This window comes from Umbelopsis ramanniana, assembly GCF_025399195.1.
Source record: "Umbelopsis ramanniana AG unplaced genomic scaffold K450scaffold_37, whole genome shotgun sequence".
NCBI classification, from domain to species: Eukaryota; Fungi; Mucoromycota; class Umbelopsidomycetes; order Umbelopsidales; family Umbelopsidaceae; genus Umbelopsis; species Umbelopsis ramanniana.
This window is the reverse complement of record NW_026252123.1, coordinates 45321-69242: the sequence shown is the minus strand read 5'-3', so window position 1 is coordinate 69242 and position 23922 is coordinate 45321. Positions and strand designations below refer to the sequence as shown.

Below are 23922 nucleotides of genomic sequence, written 5' to 3'. Positions count from 1 at the left end.
ATTGATATGCCAGTATATCTCATGTTGGCGTCTCAATCCTTATTTTAGTAACCATGTTATTACCGGGAGATGGGGAAGTAGACACTCTTCCGAGGTAAAGGTCGTTAACCACCGACGACCAACCAGCTGCAGTTGAGACTCCGGCAGATCGTTGGTTACTAACAATTTAAGCCTTATATCGACTCCTGGTGGTACCACTTATCTTAAACGTGGGGGTGGATAAGTGAATTGACGCAATACTTTATTATCAATTATTCGGTGATACAAGCCGGGAGAGTTCGATACAAGCTTTGAATCTATGCATTTATCATGCTCGTATTTAGCACTTGACCTGAACTGAACACGATAGAGGGCAATGTTTGAATCTACAGCTAGTATTTGCATTGGGAAATAAACTGTCAGTGACAATAAGTTGTACGTCATGGCAGTATGGGATATAATGCACTGCAAAATATGGAAAATATAGGTACAGCTTACGAGGTAAAGCACAGTTCAAACAGGCAAGCCGTCTTGCCTCAGATATGTTGCGCTTACATCCGTTGTTGGACAAACATAACCCTCTGCTCACCCTAGTGCAAAATTTTTTAAGACACAACCCCTTGATAATCCCTATACCAGGCTATAAGCTAGCTATTGATACTCCTCACCCCTAGCCTGCCTCTATAGAACATATCAAACAAATTGAGTACCCATGATTACTAACACGTCATCGTTAAGCTCCACGATATCGATGTTACATTGGTATCCACTGTGCTATCTGTATGCGTGGGGGAAGTGCTCACGAACCTCACAAAGCTGCTATATACTCGTTATGCTGATCTCGTAGCTAAGAGCCCAGCCCATAATTGTCAGCGAAGGGACAATCCCATAGTGCTCCTTTTCGTATCCGTGAAACGTAGGGAGAGCCCTCAATTTTTTTTTTTATTTTATTTGGTGAATGGAAACAAAAAACTGGTATTTCTACCCAGGCTTGTTAATTTGCATATTGACCTTCATAATTAGAAAGTTGAGAACACGAGTTGGCGACCGCCTGATTTGCTAAAGGTCTTCCCTGTTCACACTCCTTATACCATAGTCGATGGCAGATGGCATTATCAGTTCACAGCTGTCTCACGATAATACAACTGTTGTTAGTTTAACAGTCAATCAAACAACTGAAATTCGACCTGTGGACACAGCCGGAAAAGTTGAGCTCAAAATTGGTGTGTTGTTACCGTTTCAACAAGTTGACGATGAGTGGACGAAAACCATAACCATTAGGTAAAGAACAATAAATCCTGGTAGCATTTGAAGATGCTAGCAACTGTGATTTTTATGTTTTTGTTTGATGAAGAAACATTTGTTACTGCTTCATGTTAAGTGTTGTCTTTTCATTTGTTCTCCACCTTTTAGCGGAATGTCAGCCATACGAATGGCCGCCGCCGAAATAAATTCACAACAATTGATACCTGGAGCCTACATTACCTTGGTCGAAAAAGACTCTTACCCCGCAAATGCCAGCGGCCAAATCGCCATTACTGAAGCAGTGTATTCAGCCGTTACTTTGATACAGCAAGGCGTCATCGGTGTTATAGGCGACATTTCATCGTCATGGACTTCGCTGTCTGGTTTGATGACTAGTACTCTTCAAATTCCGCAGTGTTCTTTTTCTGCTGGAGCAAGTAGGTAACCGTTCACTGAGCCACATCATAAGCAGAGCTGTACTGATGATCTTTATTTACAGCTTCTTTATCCGACAAGAGTCAATACAAATATTTTTTTCGTACCATACCGACCGATCTAGTGTACATTGACGTTATATTATCATTCGTCGCAAGCCAGAACTGGTGCAGAGTAGGCATTTTGTTTTCAGACGATGCCTTTGGACAACAATGTTAGTATACCTTATGAAATTGTAAAGGATGTGAATACATGACTGATGGTTTCAGCAGTATCAGAGCATGCTATCATGAAATCTCGAACAAGCAATGTACGAGTTCTTACGTATCAAGCCTTTCGTTCTGGCGGAGGACATTCCAACGTCATGAGTGTTCTACAACAATTTGCCGAAACCGGTGCACGCATTGTCATCGTCGCAGCAGACACACCTGATCAAGTGTCTTTGTTGACCGTTGCAGCCAACATGGGATACGTCAATGATGAATTTGTTTGGATCACTATTGGGTCAGTGAATGACGACCTGTATTCCGCCACCCAAAGATTTAATAATCTTATAGCGCTTCGTAAAAACGGCACGATTTCTCCCGCACCACAAAACGCCAGCGCCATATCATTAGCCGCCCGCCTGACCGACAATGTAACACCTATAGACTTTAATAAGACTTACAATGGAATGATTTCCTTTGATATATGGCTGGATCTACAAGGTTATCCACCATATGAAAATTTTCTAGACAAATGGAGTCGACTGGATTCGACAGAGTAATTTTTTGCTCTTGTATCTCATCTGCCCACCCAAATAGAGCGAGACTAAAAAATTTATTCACTCAAATAGCTACCCACTGGCTGGAGTTCATAATACTATTGGTAATGAAGGGTAGGTGCTAAGGAACGAGCTATGCGACGTACTACATGAGTTGATGAACCATTTTTAGACTGGCATACTCTTGTTTGATGATGATGGCTATGGGCTTCAATAATACTATACACAACACCACTACTCCTATAAGCCAATCCCTGGTAGATCTGGCGAGTGGACGACTAGGGCAGTACATGACCCCATTAACATTCAACACCTCCTTCATCGGTCCGCAAGGTCCGATGCAAATTGATTCCAACGGAGATGTGACTTCTGGGTAAGTGAGCGTTGACGTGCCGCCAATATTATGATTAGCAAGTTCCAACTTATTGAAGCTAACTAATTGATGGCAGAAACTTTTTGATATACAACATGCAAAATGGACAAAGTACCATAGTTGGATCCAGTTCTAGTAGCGGACTGAATATCACAGCACCTATCCTATTCCACGATGGAACACCAAATGTAAGTATGCAGGCCATGCCAGATACAAACTCACAAGTATATTAAAGAATCTTGGCTACTACAGCAACCGTTGGATGCTCCACCGAGAACCTCAATTGATCCCAAAAATAACTCACCGATATCTCTTGTGGTCATGACTGTGTCGGGTTGGGGAATACTATTCTCGTTCGCAACCATGATACTTGTCACCATTTTCCGTAAGAGACAGATCTTCAAGGCATCGAGGTGTGACATTCACAGAGATTTTTTTTATTATGTGCATTAGTATGATAGAATGTGCTAACATATCTTTTCACCCTTAGTCCAATGTTCTGCACGTTGGAGCTCCTGGGGTTCATTCTTTCATATACGGCACTTGTCCTCATGGTTCAGGAACCATCCGTCACAAGCTGTTATGTTATGCCCACTGCATTTCATCTGGGCTACTGCCTGATAATGGGGTAAGAAGAAAGATTCTACAACCACTAGCCAATGCGTAAAAATGACTGACCTGGTTCCTTGATAGAAATATGGTGACAAAGAACTATCGCATCTTTCGGATTTTCAATAATATCTTTATCACTCGAACCATTGTGACAGACCTGCAGCTTTTTAAAGCTTCTGCCGTTATCATTGTTGTTCAGGCTGTGAGTAAAAGAAAATATTATTGCTGCTGGATTATAAAGTTATTTGTCACTAACGAAACCGCAGGTATTGTTAGCACTTTGGCTAGGTCTGGCCACGGTCACGCCAATCAACGTCAACTTATCACGATCAACCTACTATGTCATATGCGCCTATGAACATCCATCGAAAACAGCATTCATGGCTTTGATAGCCACATACTCCATAGGTCTCCTGGCGTTTGCTATATTTTTGGCCATCAAAACCCGGCGTGTTGGAGCATCGTATTCAAAATATAGCGAAACAAAACAGATAGGAATGTGTGTGTAGTAAGTGAAAAGTTGACAACCGATGCAGGAGCTGGGAAATTGTGAAATGTGTTTCTTACATTGACTTTGTCCATTCCAGCAATATATTATTCGCCGGACTCATCGGATTCATTGTTTTCTTCCTTCCTACAGCCGATTTCATCACTCGCTACTATGTTACTGTCATAACAATCCTATGGGGGACCACAGTTTCTTTGTATATCTTGTTCTTGCCAAAAGTGTGGGCATTTTTTAGAGATCATGAAGAATCAAACTCCAGCAATCAAACAAACAGCAATACAAGTAGTTCGCGGCGAAAAGAGTTATATTCTGAGGACGAATGGAAGCGTACGCAAGCCAATTTATCCGCGTTTCAGTCGGATCATTCTTTGCAGCATCCAGGCGAGGAGGGTGAGCTATTCAGCTTGGAACAGATACTGGCAAGCGAACCTGTCCATCTTGAGCTTCGAAAAAGTAGCATAGGAAGTACACATTTCGATGGTAATGGAAATACGATACAAGGCTTTATCGAAGTGCACGAAGGAACGCTACCACTGAGACGTGTAAACAAGTACATACAGTTTCTTGCTCATTGGGAAATGCAAGACATCATGGTGTTCCCTTCCAGCAGATACTTTTCACATTTTTCAGTAAGTGCATAAGATATGCCAAGAAAGAAGAAGATAACAGTCTTGAAATCTCGGCATGACAACATTTGACTAACTACCTTTACCTTTCCCTGTTTATCAGCATTTGACAAATCGAGGTCAAGTTTTTGCATATTCTCAAGTTTCCATCTATTCGTCTCAGCCGGAAGCTTATATTCTAAAAGTCCATGGTACTGGGTCTACTGACATACATATTCAAGTGAGAGATTTGAATTCGCTTGAAGTATGGCGACGTTACTTCTGGCACGGCGACGGTGAGGAGAACAAAAACTTGACAAAGGGAATTCAGCGCCAGGAAAGCTTGGAGCTTTTGAAACACCATATGGTTCGTAACAACAGTGATCAGTCAGACTCACATATGTCACAACATCGGCTACTCGATCGTCAAAACAGTGAGGCAACGCTGTGCAGCGGTAGAACAATGATTTCGCTGGATATGGAAGTTACGGAAGCTCACACAAGTAGTTATCTCCAGTTGCCGGGGCGATATGATGATACCGTCGGTATCGCACCCTCCACCGCTCGAAGAAGACGTAGCACCAGTTTAGAGATGATACAATTTCACGACTGCACCGATCTGTCACTTGAGCGCTTTCCTGGTCCTGAGCAACTGCATCCTAAAGACGTACCCAAGTGAAACTCTTTTAGAAACACTGGGTATGAAATGCTGAAAGGATGGATTTGGAAACTACCCAGGTTTTCAGACATGCCCTCTGGTTATCAAATTGTTACATACTTTATATCTGAATTGTAAAACATAATAAAATTGTAGAGTCAGAGCAAAAGGTGTTAAAATCATAACAGGTGTATACTATGTTTATTACGAGAGTGCATGATACTATCAACAATTTGTAATAACAAAATTATGTACAAAGGATTATCGTATCTCTGTGGTAGGTAGACCTATGTTGGCTTCTTCTTTCTCTAGAGGTTTCTCGCTGAGAACTTGATCCTCGGTTCCTTCTACAACTTCTACCTCCATTTCCTTTCCTTCCTTTTCTCTTTCGTCGAACTCTTTCTCCAGCTTGTGATATCCAGACAACCTATAGACCACAGCACTGATGATCCAAGCCAGTACGAAAGCTCCAATAATGACATAACCAATGATACCAAAGTTATCACTCAAAGTAGCTATAAAGGTCCAAAATCCTCCCTCGAGCTCTAGTCGCTCACCAATGAGAGCAAACATTTCGATAAGAGCAACAAGGAAAGCCACTGTCACACTGATGGTGGTAATGACGATATTATAGTACATCTTGCGGATTGGATTGATATAGGACCAGCTATAAGCAAACAGCATCAACATGCCATCTAGAGTATCAATGAGCGACATACCTAGAAAAATGTAATGTTTAGTCAGACGATCCAATTCACAGGTGTCCCATACTGCTTCAATAACTTACCGGCAGTAAAGAGAAATGGAAGAATCAGAATATGGAAAATTGGCATGCCATTGGCCCCCTGAATGGCTGTGATACTGAGCAAGGCGATTTCAGTTGAAGTGTCGAATCCAAGACCAAATAGCAGACCAAGTGGATACATTTTCCAGCCTCGATTGATGAACTTGAAGATGGGCCAAAAGAATCTTCCTAGTAAACCTTTTCGTGCAAGATAAGCCTCAATATCCAACTCGGTATAAACACCTTCACGTTTCACGCGACGTAGTGCCCGACAGATCCCGACCAGAACAATCACGTTAAGCACACCGATGAGAAACAAGAATGTGATAGAGACCGACGTTCCGATCAATGATCCGATGTCACTAAAGTTTTGAACTCCTTGTGCCACTGCGTTCGCCGTAGCGGCCACCACAATACAGGTCACAATGACAATGGTCGAATGGCCAAGCGAAAAGAAAAAACCAACCGAGACTGGCCGCTGTCCATCACCAAGCAGTTTTCGAGTGACATTATCAATAGCAGATATGTGATCTGAGTTTGCAGAGGATAGAAAGGTCAGATTTCTTTGGGACTTTGTCAAAAAAATTTTATATGGCTAAGAAACCAATTATATTTCTTACCTGCATCAACGGCGTGCCTAAGTCCGAGGGTGTAGGCTAATGCAGCGATACCAATTAAACCGGGATACGACCGGAAAATGATAGCAGCTGCTACCCATACCGACACATTGAACAGAACAACAATCAAAGTCATGATACATATTTTTTTGCGAACTTTCAGTGGGTCAGGTCCTAGGAATAGACGGAAAAGCATAGACGTTCGTGGCGCGACTTTAAGGAGCCAGCTAGGGTATTGTTTCTCACATCGGTCTACGTCTTCTATGGGAGCTTGGGCCATGTTAATGGCAGTTGAATTCGAAGCATCCTTCACTGTTCCAGACATTACTTGAAGAATTGGTTTTCTGATCAACAAACCCGCGGAGGGTCAATCCGTATGCGAACTGATAAAACTTGACTCTGGAAGCGGAGATTCCTTTCCCCAGCGATTATACCCGAAGTACTTCGGGAAGTACAATTTGTAATTGGCAAATCAGATAGCGAATGTACCCTATCGGACCCCAATCCGAGAATTACAAGAAAGCCTGGTTATGAACATGTCTTTAGCTTCACATTGCCTTGCAGCTATTAAATTGAAGGGTGAATGCATCGGATTCATGGGAATAGGCACAACTAACACTTTTCATTGGTCAATAGCGAAGACAGTGCCATTTGTTATGACCAGGTGGGCCACCAAACACAACATTTAAAACACCTGATCGGGGATAGGTGCTTGGCTGGCGGTTGAGGGAAATGAAATCATTCAAGCACAGGTCCTTCATTTAAAGAAGACGTCGACAGTGAAAGATACGAAAATTTGCCATTGGTTCGTATTGCAAGCACAAAAGCTAAGCAAAGTAGATAAGCGCAGCAGGGACGGGGCTCAGTACATCCGGTTAATAATCGTCTCGAGGATTGCGCTGCAAAAGTGCGTGTGAGTAGAATTTTGAATCGTTCAGTTCAATTTACGTACATTGGATGAGCGCTTACTTGATACAGATCAGACTGCGATAGGAATGGATTTCTATATGTACGCCTCAAACGATGTGCTTTAATAGAAATAGTGCAACAAATGTTGCCATGTGGCTATACCATCCATGTACACCGATAGCTAGCTCGTATCATCGCTGTGAAAATGTACCCAGTATGAAGATGAAGGGGTCCTAAATTCCAGCTACAATTGAGCGTTTGGTCGTGAACAGTCTTTGACAAGCTTTGCGATGCTTTGCTGAGCGCGCAAAGCCAGCTGCCTTTCAATACGCTTTGCCGCATTTAGGCATGGTGAGCATGGTCTGCTACACCAAAATTAGGAGCTACACAGCTACTGACGTCCTGATCTCATAATGTCTTCCATTAACCCATTTCATCAAATAAGAACCCATCTTGCCAAGAGCGCGGGCAATATCTATCAGGATGACAAGCACTTTTACGTATTCTTGCAGGAGGAAAAGAATGGTTTAGAGCTTTTCAAGCAACTGGCTGGACAGAGAAGGCAGGCAGGTCACGCAATGGTGACATATGGAAGACCACTTGGAGACGATCTGACAGTAAGTATATGCAGTTGGGAGTTTTACCCGGTAGAATGGCGTGCTCATCACGCTCGCGAATATAGGACGTCACAGACAAAGTGGGGCAGTTGATGAATTGCTGGAGCGACGTGTTGCAGGAATTTGCCAGTAAGTGATACGACTTGCCTATACAAAGCCATGTAAACAAATGAACTGACATAAAAAACCATCAAAGATAACTTTGAGCAATATCGGAATACATTCAAGACAATCGCAGAAAGAGAGAAAGTCCTGATGTCGGACAGGGAAAAGAAGCGATCGCTGGAGGATAGGATTCATTCAACGCAACGTAACCAGCCAGAAGCAGTTCATCGCATCAACGAATTTAAAACACAGTTGGCGGATTTGGAACAGAAAATGCTTCCTGCTGAGACTGAGATTGGTAATTACAAGAGGATGGCCACGAAGGAAGCGCTATATTTGTTATTCAATGGAATGCACGAGTTAGGAAGCAAGACTGACATCATTGCCACCACTGCCAAATACTGTGCTGACCAAGTGAACGTTCATCCTATCCAACCAGGGGAACAACGGGAACCTTATCGAGGTAATTGCCAAGTTTATGCTTTGATCCGTAGTGATATGCCCTAAATGACACCTATCGTTTTTGTACCTTCAGGTACCACGCAGACATCCAACATGGTGAAGGATGCCAAGAGAGCGCTTGACAGTTGGACACCGGATCAAAACAAAGTTCGTCGAACACTAACCTCTGCTAACCGCGGACGCAACCCTCTCGTGGGCCGCAGACGACCAAGTGACGTGGACAAGGAATTGCCCGAGATACCCGAGCCTTCCCAATCTCAGGACAGGTTGGATGCACCTAATCCTATGGCTTCGTTAAGTACGCCCACCTCGCAACGTGATCGGGTTCGACACAGAACAACGTCCATTACCAACGCAAACGATGATGAATACGACACTCGATCATCCTACCGTCATTCTACACCTATCGCCGCGGCGGACTACGATCCACGTAAACCAGATGAAATTAGACCACCTTCTCCATGGGATCATCATTCACCCTCGCCACCTTCTCGTGGCCCCTCCCCGACCTACCCCCCTGGATCCTATTACCTCACACCTCCGGAATATCAACAATACTATCAGTTTTATGAGCAGTACACTCCACCTCAACCTTGGGAAGAAGCGGCCGGCCAGCTAATTCGATCACCGGCTGTGTTCCATCCTACTGCACATCCAACGGAAAGTCGACGAGATGCTGGAGGATTTGTTTTGCCGGGAAGTGTGCCATCTGAACATGAGCCCGAGCTCCGTAGTCCTACGCCCACCTCCAACCCTCAGACCTCGGAGTTCAACAATGCACCTAAACAGCAGCAGGATCAGCAGGAGAACACGGCCAAGGAAGATGTAAAAAACCAGAACACAGGTCATATGCCCGGGAACTTTCCAAGCGATGGTGCAGCCAAGCCTGATAAACTAGGGAAGCCAGAGCCTTCACAAACTAAACTTGACACGGCCAAGCCCAGTACTGCGAACACAACAGCTGGTGGTGGTCAAAAGGTGTCGGCGCTGTTAGCCAAATTTCAGAATCTGGGTAACAAGTGATATTGCAGATCACTGCTATCAGGACATATTTGAATCCCATACAAACATGAGCACCGTCATGTCCACTCGGAATTGGGAAACCCCAATGTTTCATTATTTAACGCTATGCTATCTATTTACATACTCAAATACACACTTCACATTTTTCCCAACGTCGCTGATGATATACATAAATAACGATCTCTGGATCAATAAATACAAGCAAGATATGGGAGGCAATGCTAGTGTATTCCATTTTTTTTATTTTACTTCAATTGATATCATGTAATGCGGATGATTTTTGTTATAGAGGCTTAATTTAGATGACGTGGTGTTAGCGCTGATGGTTATGAGTGTCATTTCTAGTGGAAGGAAAACGCTGAGGAAGACGATGGGGTTGTATGAATGCTTGATAGGGATAATTTTTTTTTTTTTTTGCCAAGGATTTATAAGACGGTTGGGCGCAGATATGTAGCAAATCGTAGTTCCCGTTCTCGGGATCGTCGCTCATGCTCTTCTGTGAAGGCACAATTGGTGCAGTGGCTATAAACATTGCAATGTTCACAATACGCCAGCTGCCACCGTTTACAACTTGGACATCCATGATATATAGGTAGAACAATATCCACCGAGCAAGCATAGCATTTTGGCGTCATAATGGATGGGAATAAAGTGATGGAAGCTGAAGAGCTAAGAGGATGAGAATTGATATTGGAAAAAAAAGTAAAACGACTAAAACGCTGCGAGGTTTATATATTTTTAACGGCAGAGGAACTGGCTGGCCGATTTGGCGTTAAGTAACGGCCAGATATCTATCTCCTGCACTGATTAACTGTTAGTACTTGTGGCGTGCATTTCTTGTTTCTTTTAGCACCGTCGGCTGATGTCGTCTGTTCGTTACCGATATGCAAGCCGCTGAGAGGCGTTATGGAACAACGTGAAAACAACGATAAGGTGTGTGTCTATATTGCTCTTTGCAGATCGGCCTAACCGATCTCAGTTTACCTTACAATGTTCAAAAACCAGTTTGCCTTGGCTCAATTGGATTCCCAGGGCCCATGCCACATACCTTCATAGGTTACTCTGTACCCGGCTCTAGTGTTTCAGTGTGCATGCGCCATGACGTGTCTATGAACAACGCAAGGTACAGTAGAATATTTATAAAAGACATTTTTAAGGTACGACAAGGGGACGACGGTAATGGTCATATTGATAACGAGACGTTTATTGGGCAAGCCTATTGAGATTCGTACGTTGAGTTGGCTGAAATAAGAACGCTTGAGCAGGTATACCATGATAAAGATTTTTGTTCTACGGTTTCATGACAAACGACGCACTTACCAATTCCCCAACATAGATGCTTGCAGATAATATCATGCAATGTTCAAAGAGCATGGCAAAATCGCTATGAGAAAAAAAAAAAAAACGGTAGGGATACATCTCCTGACTATGGCCTCCTACCTTCCTGTGTATAATCGTCCTACGTAACCCTTAGATGTCTGAGACCATTGCATTCCCAGGTACAGCTTCTGTGCACCATTATTTTGATGGTGTGTGTTTGGCATGGGTATTTACTTCACTTTAGCCTGGACGGGCTTGCCTGTTCAAATAGGTGGGGGCTTCCCAATTTTGTCGTGGTACAGTACATGATTCTCGAACCGCTAGAAAACGGTAAGGCCAATGGAGAGCATTGCATCAGACGCACAGGCTAGAACTACACCGGATGGGAAACTGCATATACCAAAGGTGGATAATCGGGTTTATTTTTATCGTTTTGAATCGTCAAAGGCGTCGATTAGATAGAGCAACGGACATCATTGACTATTGTAACAAGATATCCGAAGCCCAAGTTATAAATTCATCAGGCATAAGGATATTATCTTTACCAACTTCCTTTAAAAGGTTCAGAGAACCTCCTTGTTCAACCCACAGTTTCAAAATATTTTCGGCTTCGGTTAATTTTTCCATATGATCCGTCGTCCACTTGGCTATGGCCCAAGCGCTCATCGCCCAGGGTACCCAGCCGCCTTCCAAATCGCTAGTTTCGAGGTCCACAGCATGCTTGTACCAGTATTCAGCACTCTTCAAAAGTTGTGTTTTTTGTTTTCGTGCTATGGCAAAGGGGAGTTGTGCTCTGGTAAAATGGATGTCTCCTAACTTAAACAACGTGGTTAAATTATCTGGTTGGTAATCCAGAGCTGTTTGAAAACACCTTGTAGCCTCTGTGTAAAATCCCCATAACGATTTCTCTTCCTGCGATGATATGTCTTGATCTGTACAGGTTCGCATTTTTGCTTGTGCATATCCACCATACAAGTCGCCGAGGTCACAATGCGCTTCGACGTTGTCTTGGTCTAAAATAATTACTTTGGCTAATGTTTCAATGGCCGTTTTGTACGATTTTTCATCCAACTCTCCCGTATCTGTAAATGTTCTATCTGCAAGCGCTGCCAATAAGCTTGCATGACTTTGGTAAAGTTGAATAATCGCAGGCGTGTCTTCTTCCGATTCGGTATTTTCGGCCAAAATTCCGTAGGCTAAAGATATCTTGCTTAATGCTGCTTTGTACAGAAGCTGCACATCTTCGAATTCATCCAGCATTTCTCCCAGGCTTCTGGTTGCATCGACCAGCGATGTTAGCGTTTCGATTAAAGTGAAGGCTGTAACGGGAGCTTTTGCGATGGCGATGGGCGTAGCGGAGGAGGTACTGCTACCATGAGTTTGTTGTTGGTGTAACTTTTCTTGGAGCTCGTAAGCCGATTCATACAGACTAACGGCCTCCTGCAAAGCCTGTGCTGCCTCGCCATGCGCATCAGTGATACCATCGACGTCCTCGACCAAATCGGCTCGAACTGTCAGACCTTGGGCAAGATTGAACATGGCGTCCGCATTATTAGTTTGCATTTCAAGTACTTTTCGAAATCTGCTGATGGATTTATCAAGGAGATTGAGTCTCTCTTCAGCTTCAGCATGCTCTGGGACGTAGTCCATAAGCAAGAAAAGCACTCTTGCCCTTTGTGCAACAATGTCAGTTCACAAGTTTGAAAAGAATAGTAGCAAATGCTCGGTGGTAATTTACCAATTGTAAAGTGAATCTATGTCGCTTTCGTCAAGTTCGTGTGCTCGAGAGTACATTTCGCCAGCTTTCTCGTAATACTCCCGAGCTTGCTCCGTGCTTTCCTGCCGCTCTCCCTTTTCTTCGTACTGCACCGCTTCTGTGACAGCAGTGTTTCTTTTAGATGGGAAATGTCACTTTTTTGTGATGCATACTCTCAATCTACCAACCTTCGAATATTTCCTCGTTTTTCTTCATGAATGAAATGGAGGGTTCAGTGTGGGTACTGTCGCTTTATTTTTTTGGGTCTCGGTGTGTCGCCCAAGAACGTCACGGGCAATTAGCGAGCGCGTCGGTTCAAAAATTTCTCTTTCACCTTCGCGTCGTTTTGCGCGTGCCATCACAACAAACCAAGATGACCTCGTACACAGACGAGCAGCTCAATGCAGAATTAGAAAAATTACAGCAGAACATCACGCTGACATTGCAGGCTATTGATCAAAATTTCGCGAAATGTCATCAAACCATTGCAACAAGAATCATACCTCAAGTTGAAAAGTACGCTGATGCAAGTCAAGGAGTATGGAATGGCAGTAAGGTAAGTCATCAGCACCCACCATAGCCTCAACACGGACACAGCAGAGAATATATAGTCTAACCATTGTTCTATTCGTTTCTCCCCAGTTCTGGCTGTATTTCTTTCAGTCTCTGGATAGTAGTCGCACATCATTGCAAGTGACAGACGATATGGAGGGATCGAATCGACCACCATTGGGCACAAAAGCAAGCGTGAGAGGATCACCATCAGCAGCGCCATGGAGCGAACACGATGATTTACAGTCACCGTGGGAGCGATTACGGCGTGAGATGAATCTTGAAGCCATGAGTGATACGACTTCAGCTGGCCACACCACACCACAAAAGAGAGACGGCATACAGCAAAACACACCATCTCAAAGCGTACAATCAAACAGGCTGCTTGGAAAGGTCCTGAATAAGCATTTCAAATCATCGACTGGGCTTCCTCGGCCAGATGTGTCTTCAGTCAGCTCCTCTGTACCAAAACCAACTATTCTCATGTCCGACACAACTTCCTCCAATGGCTCGCCTGATGTTAATTTGGCGAGGATTGATCATATGTCGGCTGATGATGGAGAAGATGAGACAGCTAAAAGTCGATATTCCCCGCCACGTACCATTCAATTTGCGGTTCCTCGCTCCCAGCTAATCAAAACACCAGCCAAAGAAGCTGCCAAAATGATTGTAGACGATATCATGTTAACGTCTGGAGCAAGTCCTCCTGCCAAGGCTTGGAAAGGACATGATAAGGATGACGATCGACCTCCTAGCGTAACCTACACACAAGAACCTTCCAGTTCTTTGGCCGAAGGGGATGAGCAACACAGTCAGTACTCTACAACTGACAGTTGGGCGGCTCGACCCGAAACGCAAGCAGAACAACGACAAGAGAACGTTATGATGGAAGGATATGGCGACGCTGGACAACAAGGGCTGGACCCTGCCGAACAATTTGAAACCATGCTTGGAAGACGGAAAACGAAGAATGTACCTTCCGGTACGAGTGGTATCTCATCACCCTGCCCGCCCGGACTATGGTTGGATGGTAACCAAGCCAAATCACCTGGCCATAGCCGTTTCCAACTACCTGGCAGCCCTAACCTACAACGTGTCTATGATGGCTCACACTCCAAAAAACCTACCCCTTACAAACTTCACAAAACCAGCCACATGGATGTTTTTGACGATGGCGACGATATGCTTCGAAAAACTGGCAAACTTGTGGATGAAGACACTCTTGAAAATTACACCCAAGGCATGGATTCCGATTTCCCTTTCCGCGCAGGATCATCCGAAGCGAACGATACAGCCAGGTTTATTAGCCATGTACCTTCCCATACGGTGATGGACGCGTCTTCGTTAGCGGGCAGTGACCTTGGTGTCGGCTATGAGCTTTCTGGCGTACTTCCCCTCAAACCATCCCAAGCGAGTCCAGAGCCATCGGAAGCCAGTATAACCATGACAACCGGCTTCACTGGCCAGATACCAGCCCGGTTCAGTCTTGAATACTTTCCCAGTCTATTTCAGGTAAATGTCCATCCATACATTGAAGAAGATATGTATATTTGAAAAAGAAAAAGCATACTAACGCGACTCTTGTTTCCTGCAGTCACCGCCCGGATCAACTCAATTAACACGAGTGTACACAGCATTTGCCGAAGCCAATGGTCGCGTATTGGACGTGGATGATATTCTCAAGGAAATTAATGATCATACGGATTTTTACAATCGTACCAATGTAGAATTGTTGGTGGATTTACTTGTACGTAAACGTTTCATCAAACGCGATAGAAATGGATGGAGGTTAAGAGTGTAGAAATACCATGCGAACCGAATACCCTAACTTTAATATAGCCGTTATCTGTCGATAGTCTTTGTTTATTTTCAATAACATGCCCTTGCATTACATAAAAAATCTAAGACACTGTGTGGGTGATTTGTAACCATGAATCATTCATTTGACTACACTTTCCTTCCCTTTGCTTTCCTTCCCTTTGCTTTTGTCTTCACCGTCCGCCCGCGGGAAAGGGAAAAGGGAGCCCGTCAAGATCCGATTCTACTCGCCAAAAAAAATTGCCCCAAAACCGAAACAGCCAATCAAAAGAATTCCGGACCACCAGAATTTTTGGCTCTCACCCAACAGTCTCAATTTTTTTTTTTTTTTGTTTTCTGGCCACCGACGCTGTTGAACGTTCCTCTTCCTTATAACTCATCTTCCAGTTCATAATGACCTTCTTGGCCACTGCTATCCGTAACGCTGCTCCTTTGGTAGCTCGACGTGCCGCTCTTAAGCAAGCTCCTGTCGCCTTGTCCGCCATTGCTCAAAAGAGATGGAACTCTAACAGCGTTGAGGTAGGTTTATTTACCCGCCCGCGGGAACCCACCCGCTTTCCCGTCATTTACATTGACCCCCATTGACTCTAGATGACTGTTCGCGATGCTTTGAACCAAGCATTGGAAGAGGAATTGTCCGCTGACGAGAAGGTTTTCCTTTTGGGTGAAGAGGTTGCTCAGTATAACGGTGCTTACAAGGTCACCCGTGGACTTTTGGATAAGTTTGGACCTAAGCGAGTTATCGATACCCCTATCACTGAAGCTGGTTTTGCCGGTCTTGCTACTGGTGCTGCCCTCAGTGGTTTGAAGCCCATTTGCGAGTTCATGACCTTCAACTTTGCTATGCAAGCTATTGACCATATTGTCAACTCTGCTGCAAAGACCCATTATATGTCGGGTGGTACCGTCAAGTGCCCTATTGTTTTCCGTGGTCCCAACGGTGCTGCTGCTGGTGTTGCTGCTCAACACTCTCAGTGCTTCGCTGCCTGGTACGGTTCCGTTCCCGGTCTCAAGGTTGTCTCCCCATGGAACTCGGAAGACGCCAAGGGTTTGTTGAAGGCTGCTATCCGTGACCCCAACCCCGTTGTTGTCTTGGAGAATGAACTTCAATATGGTTTGTCTTTCCCCATGTCTGAAGAGGCTCAATCTTCTGACTTTGTCATCCCTATCGGTAAGGCTAAGGTTGAACGTGAGGGTAAGGACATCACCGTTGTCTCCCACTCTCGATCTGTTGGTTTCTGTATGGAAGCCGCTGAGCAACTTGCCAAGGACGGTATCTCAGTCGAAGTTGTCAACTTGAGATCCATTCGTCCTCTTGACGTCGAGACCATTGTCAAGTCTGTTAAGAAGACCAACCGTATCATCACCGTTGAAGGTGGCTGGGCTTCCTATGGTGTTGGCTCTGAGATTGCTGCTCAGATCATGGAATGTAAGTTGACTTTCGTGTCATGTCGCGTTTTTTATCCCCAGTGGCTAATCGATATGTATATATATATTCTTTTCCAGCCGATGCTTTCGACTACCTTGATGCCCCATTGACCCGTGTCGCTGGTGCTGATGTCCCCACCCCATATGCAAGAAACTTGGAAGAATATGCCTTCCCTGATACTCCCATCATTACCAAGGTCATCCGTGACACCCTTGACAAGAAGATTGGTGCTTAAATAACCATCGAACAACTCATCCAACAAAATGTGGAACAAACAATCTTCCTACACGCCCTTGTTATCATAGTTTACTTTTTTTTTCTCTCCCTCTCCCTTTTTCTACATCTCCAATCTGCCATAGAAAGAAATCCCAATATAAAAATGGTCTTTTTCAAAGACAATCCTAAACGGTACGTGACTCTAGCAGAGCACCTTCCTTCGGTTGTCAGGGCGAGGCGACTGGGTTCTTGAAAATTTTTTCGGATAGTGTCGCGGGTGAACCTGCCTTTAATGACACCTCTTCCGAAAATCATATTTTACTCAGTCAAACCTCGTTTGAGTAGTTCATTGACATCATAGTGTTCCACCATCGCAGTTTGATTTGCAAGAAATCAAAAAGCTTCAAAAAAAAGAACCTGAGCTTTTTTCTTTTAACTTCGTTTCTCCATTTCACTCCCATTGCAACCACAATGCCCGTCTTGGACACTTTAAAAAACTTTATAAGACAGGGAAAGAACGCTGTGTCGGTTCAGCAAGGCGCTTTACCAAAGGACCAAGCTGCTAATGACAACGAGAAGCGGTCATTCAACAACACCGAGGCTGCCGTCCGTATTGTTGAAGAGGAAAAGCTAGCCAAGGCCGACAAGAAGCTTCCTACCTACCCTAAGCTAGAACGGTATACTCTGATTTCCGAGATGGGAGAGTAAGTTTTTATTTTTGCCAGGAGTTGCTTATGCCTGAAGTCGTTTCTAACTTTGTATTTTCGATGTTGTCAGTGGCGCTTTTTCAAAGGTATACAAGGCGTACGATACCCAAACTGGTGATTATGTTGCTGTCAAGGTCGTAACTAAACCCGACAAGAATGCTGCAGAGGTAATAGTCAAAGTCCATCCATTGATCGCACACTCCACCAGGAACTAATGTCGTGGTTTGTTTCAGTCACAGCGACACTTACACCCCAAAATGAAGAAGCGTCCCAAGGCAACTGAGGTAGGTTTCATAGTTTGTATGCAACCCTCTGTTATCTTCAGGGACTAACGGACTCTTTTAGCGGGCGAATATTCTCAAGGAAGTCCAGATCATGAGAAGTATTCACCACGACAATGTTATTCGTCTGATTAGCTTTTCTGAATCCGATGATTACTACTACTTGGTGCTCGAGCTTTGTGACGGAGGAGAGCTGTTCCATCAAATCGTCAAGCTGACTTATTTCAGTGAAGACCTCGCACGTCATGTTATAACACAACTAGCCCATGCCCTTAGACATCTTCATGAGGAGTGTGGTGTTGTTCATCGGTAAGTCATCCTTTGACCCTTGGAAGCTATTTTACTGGTTGCTAATGCTCTCATTTCTTCCTTTTATAAACATTGCATGTTCACAGTGATATCAAGCCAGAAAATATCTTGTTCAACCCTATACCCATTGTGCCATCCAAGGATCCCAAAACATTACAACTTTCCCACCCAGACGACGCACCAAAGTTAGATGAAGGAGAATTCACACCTGGAGTTGGCGGAGGCGGCATAGGAATTGTCAAATTAGCAGATTTTGGTCTCTCCAAAGTCATTTGGGATGCTTCTACCATGACCCCTTGCGGTACCGTAGGCTACACTGCTCCTGAAATTATCCGTGATCAAAAATATTCTAAAGCCGTCGACATGTGGGCCATGGGATGTGTTCTCTACACGCTACTTTGCGGTTTCCCACCATTCTATGATGAAAGTATCAAGACTTTGACCGAGAAGGTGGCCAGGGGTGAATATTCATTTTTGAGCCCGTGGTGGGATGACATCAGCAGTTCATCCAAAGACCTCATAACGCATTTACTGTGCATTGATCCTGACGAACGCTATACTATCGACGAATTTTTACAACATCCTTGGATCATGAAGGGCCAAGAAAACCTTCCTAAGGAACCACAACCCATTCCTGTGACCGTGGATGCTCCACCAACGGCTAACCCAGAATCTCGCAAGGATCTCCTTTCTCCCGGTGTATCTATGAAAGAAGTGTTTGACGTCACATATGCAGTGCAACGAATGGGAGAAGAAAAGAAACGACGTAAAGCTCTCTATGAGCGCATGGGTGATTTGAAGGTGGCAGACGAAACGTCTGAGGGTGCGACAAAAGCATTTCAAGATACGATTGACTCTGGAGACGAGTCTAGCTCCACTCTGGAAGATAGTGATGATGAGTTTGGCAAAGTATTGCTACCTGCTGATGTCCCTGCTGCCCTTGCGGGCAAAATGGGTGGTGACGACCTCACACGACGACTACAAGCAGCCCAACAACGAAGAATAGCAAGAAAAGTAGCCGAGCAGAAACAGCGTCAAGCTAGTATGATTTCTAGCCCAGATACGCAATCCACCGTTTCTTCCAACAACTCTAAACGATCAAGACGTGCTCCTTTCGACCTCAATATGAACAATGCCACGCTTCTTATGAAGCGCAATATCTCTCCAGCTAAAGCATAGTCATGTCATCTTTTTTTTTTTCTCAACCAAAACAAAAGGGAAATAACATTCATACCTCTCTCTCATTCACTTCATTCTTCTTGATAAAAGAAATTGTAATAAATGCCTGTTTATATAACTATAAGCTTTTCATAGTGTGAGGTTCCATTTCATGACATAATTAAAGGTCAGTCAGCGACGCGTACTCAGTAGGGTCACGCACAACTCCACTTCATTGCCACTTCCCTTGTTATACCAGCATGTCCATTAAACACATTCACAATGCTACCCAGTTTCGAGAGCTTTTGTCCTCTGCTCCGGCTACAAAGCTGGTAGTTGTTGACTTTACAGCCAGCTGGTGGTAAGTCATTCAAAGCTGCTCTTCATGCCCTGTACCGACTCTGATCCAATCCCACCCATGCTCCAGTGCACCTTGCCAAACTATTGCTCCATTCTTCACCCAGCTTTCACAAAAATACCGTCATGTTACGTTTGCAAAGGTGTGTTTAACGAATTTTATATGACCCTCTCCGATCGTCTTATTTATCAGCTGTTACTGATCCTATTTGTCTCAGGTGGATGTCGATCAAGTAAAGGTATAGCTCTCTACCTCATATAAGAATAGAACGATAAAAGGTTTGAGTACTCATTATAGTCGTCTAGGATGTTGCCTCTGAACGTGGAGTGACTTCCATGTAAGTGTGGTCTCTCTTGTCGTCTTTGAGAAACTGAATTTGTCATTCATATCATTTTTGCAGGCCAACATTCCAATTTTATCAAGGTGGAAACAAAATCGCAGAAATGAAGGGTGCTAACCCCAGAGGACTTGAGGATCTTATTAAGCAACATCAAGGTGATCCCAATATGGACCCTGTGTCTAGCGTTGGTGTTAGCGGACATGTAAGTAGACGTAAGCTCTCGAAAAACTTTGAACAATGCACCATTGACACCATCGCACACCTAGTCGGACCTCAAGGAATTCATCACATTGAATCAGATTGATATTCGCAATGAGCAGGAAGAGCACAATGTGCGCAATATCTTCAAGGATGATGAAGGTTATCTTGAGAGCGATGTGGATGAGCAACTTATGATTGGCATCCCATTCAACCAGAGTAAGTTCATGCTTTGTTTTCTACATACCTTTATAGTGACTGACTCACCTTTGTATTTAGCCGTTCGCATTCATTCCCTCAAAATCAAGGCTCCCAGTGGTAAGCATTGCAGCTACATATTCCACTTGTACTTCAGCTATTCATCATTTCATATCAGCATCGCACGGACCTAAAACCATTAAGCTATTTGCCAATAAGCAAAACATGGATTTCGACGATGCCGATTCCGTGCAGGAAACACAGACCTTGGAACTTTCAGAAGCCGATTTGGACGGCAAGTCTATTATCAACTTGAGATTTGTCAAATTCCAAAACATTTCCAGTGTGGTGGTAAGTTGCTTTGGCCTGACGTTGCACATGGCTTGAGGGTGGTACGTGCCATTGACGTATTTCTTTTTTACAATAGCTCTTCATAATTGATAATCAAGGTGACGAGGAGACTACTCAAATCCAACAATTAACATTCATTGGGTAAGGTCTTTGAGTGATCTCTCCGCCGTTTTTTTTTCTCTCTCCTAACTTAATCTATCATTTCTACTGCTCCATAGATCTCCAGTCGAGGTAAGTCAGTGTTTTAATGAAGTTGCTATTCTCTCTCCACTCATCTAACACTTTGTTATCATTTCAGACCACCAAGATGGGCGACTTGAAGAAAGCAGGCGATGACGAGCATTAAATTTGACTATAATAAAAATTTACACATGTTAAAAAATTAGTGGGGTGCGCACTTCCTGTGTCCATTTTGACTTTTTTTTTTCTAATCACTCTAGTCTGGACCCCTCTTTAACCCTTTCTACTGATTTCCCCGCTTACCGCAATCTCTCACCCAATCCTTTCGACATGTCTTGGCCCAAAGTTCGTCAACGATGGCGAATACCTATTCTACTTGCTGTAGTCGTTCTGGTTGTTCTACAATACCTCGCGCTCTCCATTCACGAGTCCTCGAACTCCGGTTCCCAACTCAACCACGATCTTGGTGATGCCTATGATCAGGATGCACGCGTGTCGAGCAAACCAAGTGAGAAAGTCGAGGAAGAAGAAATTGAAAGAAAGCCACATACAGTCCTTCAGGGTGTTAAAGGATTCAATGCTCGTTTGCCCAAAATACAACGACCCCAGGTGGACGAGTCGCCGGAAGCCAAGGTCGTAAGAGAGTATCGTCAGCAGGCTGTGAAAAATGCTTTCAATCATACATGGACTGGCTACCGTAAGCTTTGGTATCATATGTAGTGCTACTTGGCCTTCCATGCTTATATCATTCAACTAGGAAAATACGCTTTCAAACACGATGAAGTTAAACCGAATACAAATGGAACCGTCGATGGATTTGGCGGATGGGGGGCCACCTTGGTAGATTCGTTATCCACCATGCTTGTCATGGGATTTCAAGACGAGTTCAATGAGGCCGTCCAGGCCATAGAAGGCATCAATTACAACCGCACAGCGAATTCCGTTCCCATCAGTGTGTTTGAAACAATCATTCGTCATCTTGGTGGTCTTTTGAGTGCCTACGAACTTTCTGGGCATGAGATTTTATTAACCAAAGCTGAAGAATTGGGTCAAGTGCTCATGCCTGCCTTTGATACACCTTATGATTTACCCCATCATTGGTGGTATCTCGAAAGGTAAGTCAGCCTCATGCAGTGGAGCAATCCCACAAGCTTTATTAAATCTGTGTCCCCTTCCTCTCCTTTTTCATATCATTGATTAGCCGGATGTCCAGAGACAACTTTAGCTTGATCGCTGAAGTAGGCACTGTTCAGTTGGAATTTATGACCCTGTCTCATTATACCGGGGATCCACAGTATGCCAGAAAGGTTAGAAAACCAAAAAAAAAAAAAAATTGCCCTGATGAAAAAAATCAGCCGCCTTGCCTTACAAGTTCATTGCCCTCATTGTTTCTCCCTCTCATCTAATTTCATTGATCCGTATAGGCTCAGCGAATTACCGACTATGTTGAAAGCATGGGCATCGAACAGAATATGCATATTCCTGGACTTTACCCAACCACGATGGACGTTGGTCGAGGAGAATTTACAAATTGTGAGTAGGACAAAGTCGGTAATAAGGGAATGGGCTTGAACTTGATTGGAAGTAACGTTTTCCCGGTATTCTCAGCCATTTCGTCGTTTGGTGGAGCGGGTGATAGTGCATTTGAGGTAGGTTACACATTGTATAATTTCCCTTGGGATGGAGTGCTTACATCTCTTGCTAACCCTTCCATGTCTTCAGTATTTTTTGAAGCAATATCTGCTGGTGGATGGGACGGTTCCACAGTACAAACGAATGTGTAAGTTTAAGCTCCACACTGGCGAGGCTCTCTTTATTTTTATCTTGAGGTCCCGGAGGTTATTAACAACCACTGATAGACATAGAGTCGATGGAAGGCATGCGTCGATACTTGTTGCGACAGCTACCACAGTCTGATCTCCTATACCTTACTCCATATAACACCGTGTCTCGTACGCCAGAGTTCGTGATGGATCACTTGGTAAGATATTTTCGGCTGCATGGTTAGACAACTCCGATGCTAACCAGACCCTACTTGCTGGCCAAAAGTCTTGTTTCGTGCCTGGTATGCTTGCTATTGGCGCCAAACTGTTTGACCGAGAAGAAGATTTGCTGATTGCCAAGGGATTACTGGAGACGTGCGTGTTCATGTACCAAAGTTCTGCCACTGGCTTGTGCCCAGAACGCTGGACTTATTACGAACTCAAGACTGAAGTATTTAACGGGAAAACGTATAACAAGAGTCTAAAAGAGATTCGTCGAGACCGATTTGTACTTTTCCACCCACATGCCGATGAAGCTCAGATCGCTGCAAACGAGGAACAAGAGGCGGCTAGAGACCAGATACATCACACTCCACCTCCTTCTGGACAAAATGTCACTGAGGACATGGCTACCGCTGTCGGCAAACGTCCTGGCATGTCCAATTTTAGACGTGGAGGTGATCTTATGTACTTGCTCCGGCCCGGTAAGTTTTACGACGAAAGAAAAAGCCAACCTGTTTGATACCTCCTATATTTATATTTCGCTTATTTAGAAACGGTTGAAAGTCTGTATGTCTTGTATAGAATTACAGGCGATCCAAAATATCAGGACTACGGATGGAAGATATTTGAGGCCATTGAAAAATATTGCAAGACCCCCACGGCGTATTCATCTATACGCAGTGTGGATTTCGTTCCTACTGAAGAGGTCGGTGTGGAAGACAATCAGAACGATTCCATGGAGAGGTGAGGCATTTTTGATAGGCAACCAAGGTCCACCAATCCATCACTCATCCTTCCTTTCTAGTTTCTTCATGGCGGAGACTCTCAAATATCTCTACCTTCTCTTTTCAGAAGACGATGTTATTTCATTAGACAAATTTGTGTTCAATACTGAAGCGCACCCTCTGATGCGACGGCCGTGGACAAGTGACTCGGCGGCGTCCATCGATTACGTGGCTCCTGTTCAACAGACCGTTTTCAGTGCCTCTCCTTCAGATGATTCAGATGACATTGCCGATGTAAAATAAACCGTTTTTTTTTTTGTTTGCCCTATAGGAATGCCACCCGGTC

General features: G+C 44.1%; 11 protein-coding genes across 11 annotated transcripts; 8 read left to right on the top strand and 3 right to left on the bottom strand.

The window, feature by feature from the left end:
• Positions 1 to 1078: 1078 nt before the first annotated feature.
• Positions 1079 to 5199, top strand: K450DRAFT_281599 (uncharacterized protein; the record flags this gene model as incomplete). Its single annotated transcript, XM_051593404.1, has 13 exons — positions 1079 to 1260; positions 1393 to 1661; positions 1724 to 1873; positions 1932 to 2421; positions 2495 to 2536; positions 2595 to 2795; positions 2872 to 2983; positions 3048 to 3208; positions 3286 to 3423; positions 3489 to 3609; positions 3674 to 3915; positions 3995 to 4544; positions 4645 to 5199. 13 exons carry the CDS (start codon positions 1079 to 1081, stop codon positions 5197 to 5199), a joined length of 3213 nt encoding a protein of 1070 aa, XP_051443549.1.
• A 148-nt stretch (positions 5200 to 5347) lies between these two features.
• Positions 5348 to 7005, bottom strand: K450DRAFT_246293 (uncharacterized protein). The gene is made up of 3 exons (XM_051589899.1): positions 6583 to 7005; positions 5966 to 6493; positions 5348 to 5897 (listed from the first exon to the last, which is right to left on the bottom strand). Exons 1-3 carry the CDS (start codon positions 6902 to 6904, stop codon positions 5440 to 5442), a joined length of 1308 nt encoding a protein of 435 aa, XP_051443548.1. The 5' UTR covers positions 6905 to 7005; the 3' UTR covers positions 5348 to 5439.
• A 648-nt stretch (positions 7006 to 7653) lies between these two features.
• On the top strand, positions 7654 to 9896 carry K450DRAFT_246291 (uncharacterized protein). The gene is made up of 4 exons (XM_051589898.1): positions 7654 to 8105; positions 8171 to 8234; positions 8302 to 8673; positions 8746 to 9896. The coding sequence occupies exons 1-4, from the start codon at positions 7902 to 7904 to the stop codon at positions 9693 to 9695; spliced, it is 1590 nt and encodes a 529-aa protein (XP_051443547.1). The 5' UTR covers positions 7654 to 7901; the 3' UTR covers positions 9696 to 9896.
• Position 9897: 1 nt separating this feature from the next.
• Positions 9898 to 10459, bottom strand: K450DRAFT_246289 (uncharacterized protein). Its single transcript, XM_051589897.1, has one exon. It carries the CDS (start codon positions 10312 to 10314, stop codon positions 10009 to 10011), a length of 306 nt encoding a protein of 101 aa, XP_051443546.1. The 5' UTR covers positions 10315 to 10459; the 3' UTR covers positions 9898 to 10008.
• An 806-nt stretch (positions 10460 to 11265) lies between these two features.
• Positions 11266 to 13327, bottom strand: K450DRAFT_246287 (uncharacterized protein). Its single transcript, XM_051589896.1, has 3 exons — positions 12960 to 13327; positions 12754 to 12889; positions 11266 to 12687 (listed from the first exon to the last, which is right to left on the bottom strand). The coding sequence occupies exons 1-3, from the start codon at positions 12985 to 12987 to the stop codon at positions 11496 to 11498; spliced, it is 1356 nt and encodes a 451-aa protein (XP_051443545.1). The 5' UTR covers positions 12988 to 13327; the 3' UTR covers positions 11266 to 11495.
• Positions 12730 to 15206, top strand: K450DRAFT_246286 (uncharacterized protein). Its single transcript, XM_051589895.1, has 2 exons — positions 12730 to 13327; positions 13414 to 15206. Exons 1-2 carry the CDS (start codon positions 12986 to 12988, stop codon positions 14875 to 14877), a joined length of 1806 nt encoding a protein of 601 aa, XP_051443544.1. The 5' UTR covers positions 12730 to 12985; the 3' UTR covers positions 14878 to 15206.
• On the top strand, positions 15098 to 15660 carry K450DRAFT_246284 (uncharacterized protein). The gene has a single exon (XM_051589894.1). It carries the CDS (start codon positions 15254 to 15256, stop codon positions 15533 to 15535), a length of 282 nt encoding a protein of 93 aa, XP_051443543.1. The 5' UTR covers positions 15098 to 15253; the 3' UTR covers positions 15536 to 15660.
• On the top strand, positions 15207 to 16841 carry K450DRAFT_246280 (uncharacterized protein). The gene is made up of 3 exons (XM_051589893.1): positions 15207 to 15660; positions 15733 to 16570; positions 16648 to 16841. The coding sequence occupies exons 1-3, from the start codon at positions 15535 to 15537 to the stop codon at positions 16803 to 16805; spliced, it is 1122 nt and encodes a 373-aa protein (XP_051443542.1). The 5' UTR covers positions 15207 to 15534; the 3' UTR covers positions 16806 to 16841.
• K450DRAFT_246273 (uncharacterized protein) lies at positions 16802 to 19386 on the top strand. The gene is made up of 6 exons (XM_051589892.1): positions 16802 to 16978; positions 17164 to 17490; positions 17564 to 17660; positions 17727 to 17777; positions 17839 to 18083; positions 18170 to 19386. The coding sequence occupies exons 1-6, from the start codon at positions 16950 to 16952 to the stop codon at positions 19260 to 19262; spliced, it is 1842 nt and encodes a 613-aa protein (XP_051443541.1). The 5' UTR covers positions 16802 to 16949; the 3' UTR covers positions 19263 to 19386.
• Positions 19387 to 19501: 115 nt separating this feature from the next.
• K450DRAFT_200192 (uncharacterized protein) lies at positions 19502 to 21032 on the top strand (the record flags this gene model as incomplete). Its single annotated transcript, XM_051584625.1, has 11 exons — positions 19502 to 19602; positions 19669 to 19741; positions 19817 to 19837; positions 19905 to 19936; positions 20000 to 20141; positions 20206 to 20356; positions 20417 to 20455; positions 20493 to 20686; positions 20763 to 20827; positions 20905 to 20917; positions 20985 to 21032. The coding sequence occupies 11 exons, from the start codon at positions 19502 to 19504 to the stop codon at positions 21030 to 21032; spliced, it is 879 nt and encodes a 292-aa protein (XP_051443540.1).
• Positions 21033 to 21087: 55 nt separating this feature from the next.
• On the top strand, positions 21088 to 23921 carry K450DRAFT_246254 (uncharacterized protein). The gene is made up of 10 exons (XM_051589891.1): positions 21088 to 21563; positions 21624 to 21981; positions 22080 to 22173; positions 22291 to 22399; positions 22475 to 22515; positions 22589 to 22646; positions 22726 to 22847; positions 22916 to 23333; positions 23403 to 23595; positions 23657 to 23921. Exons 1-10 carry the CDS (start codon positions 21197 to 21199, stop codon positions 23877 to 23879), a joined length of 1983 nt encoding a protein of 660 aa, XP_051443539.1. The 5' UTR covers positions 21088 to 21196; the 3' UTR covers positions 23880 to 23921.
• The last annotated feature ends 1 nt before the right edge of the window (position 23922 follows it).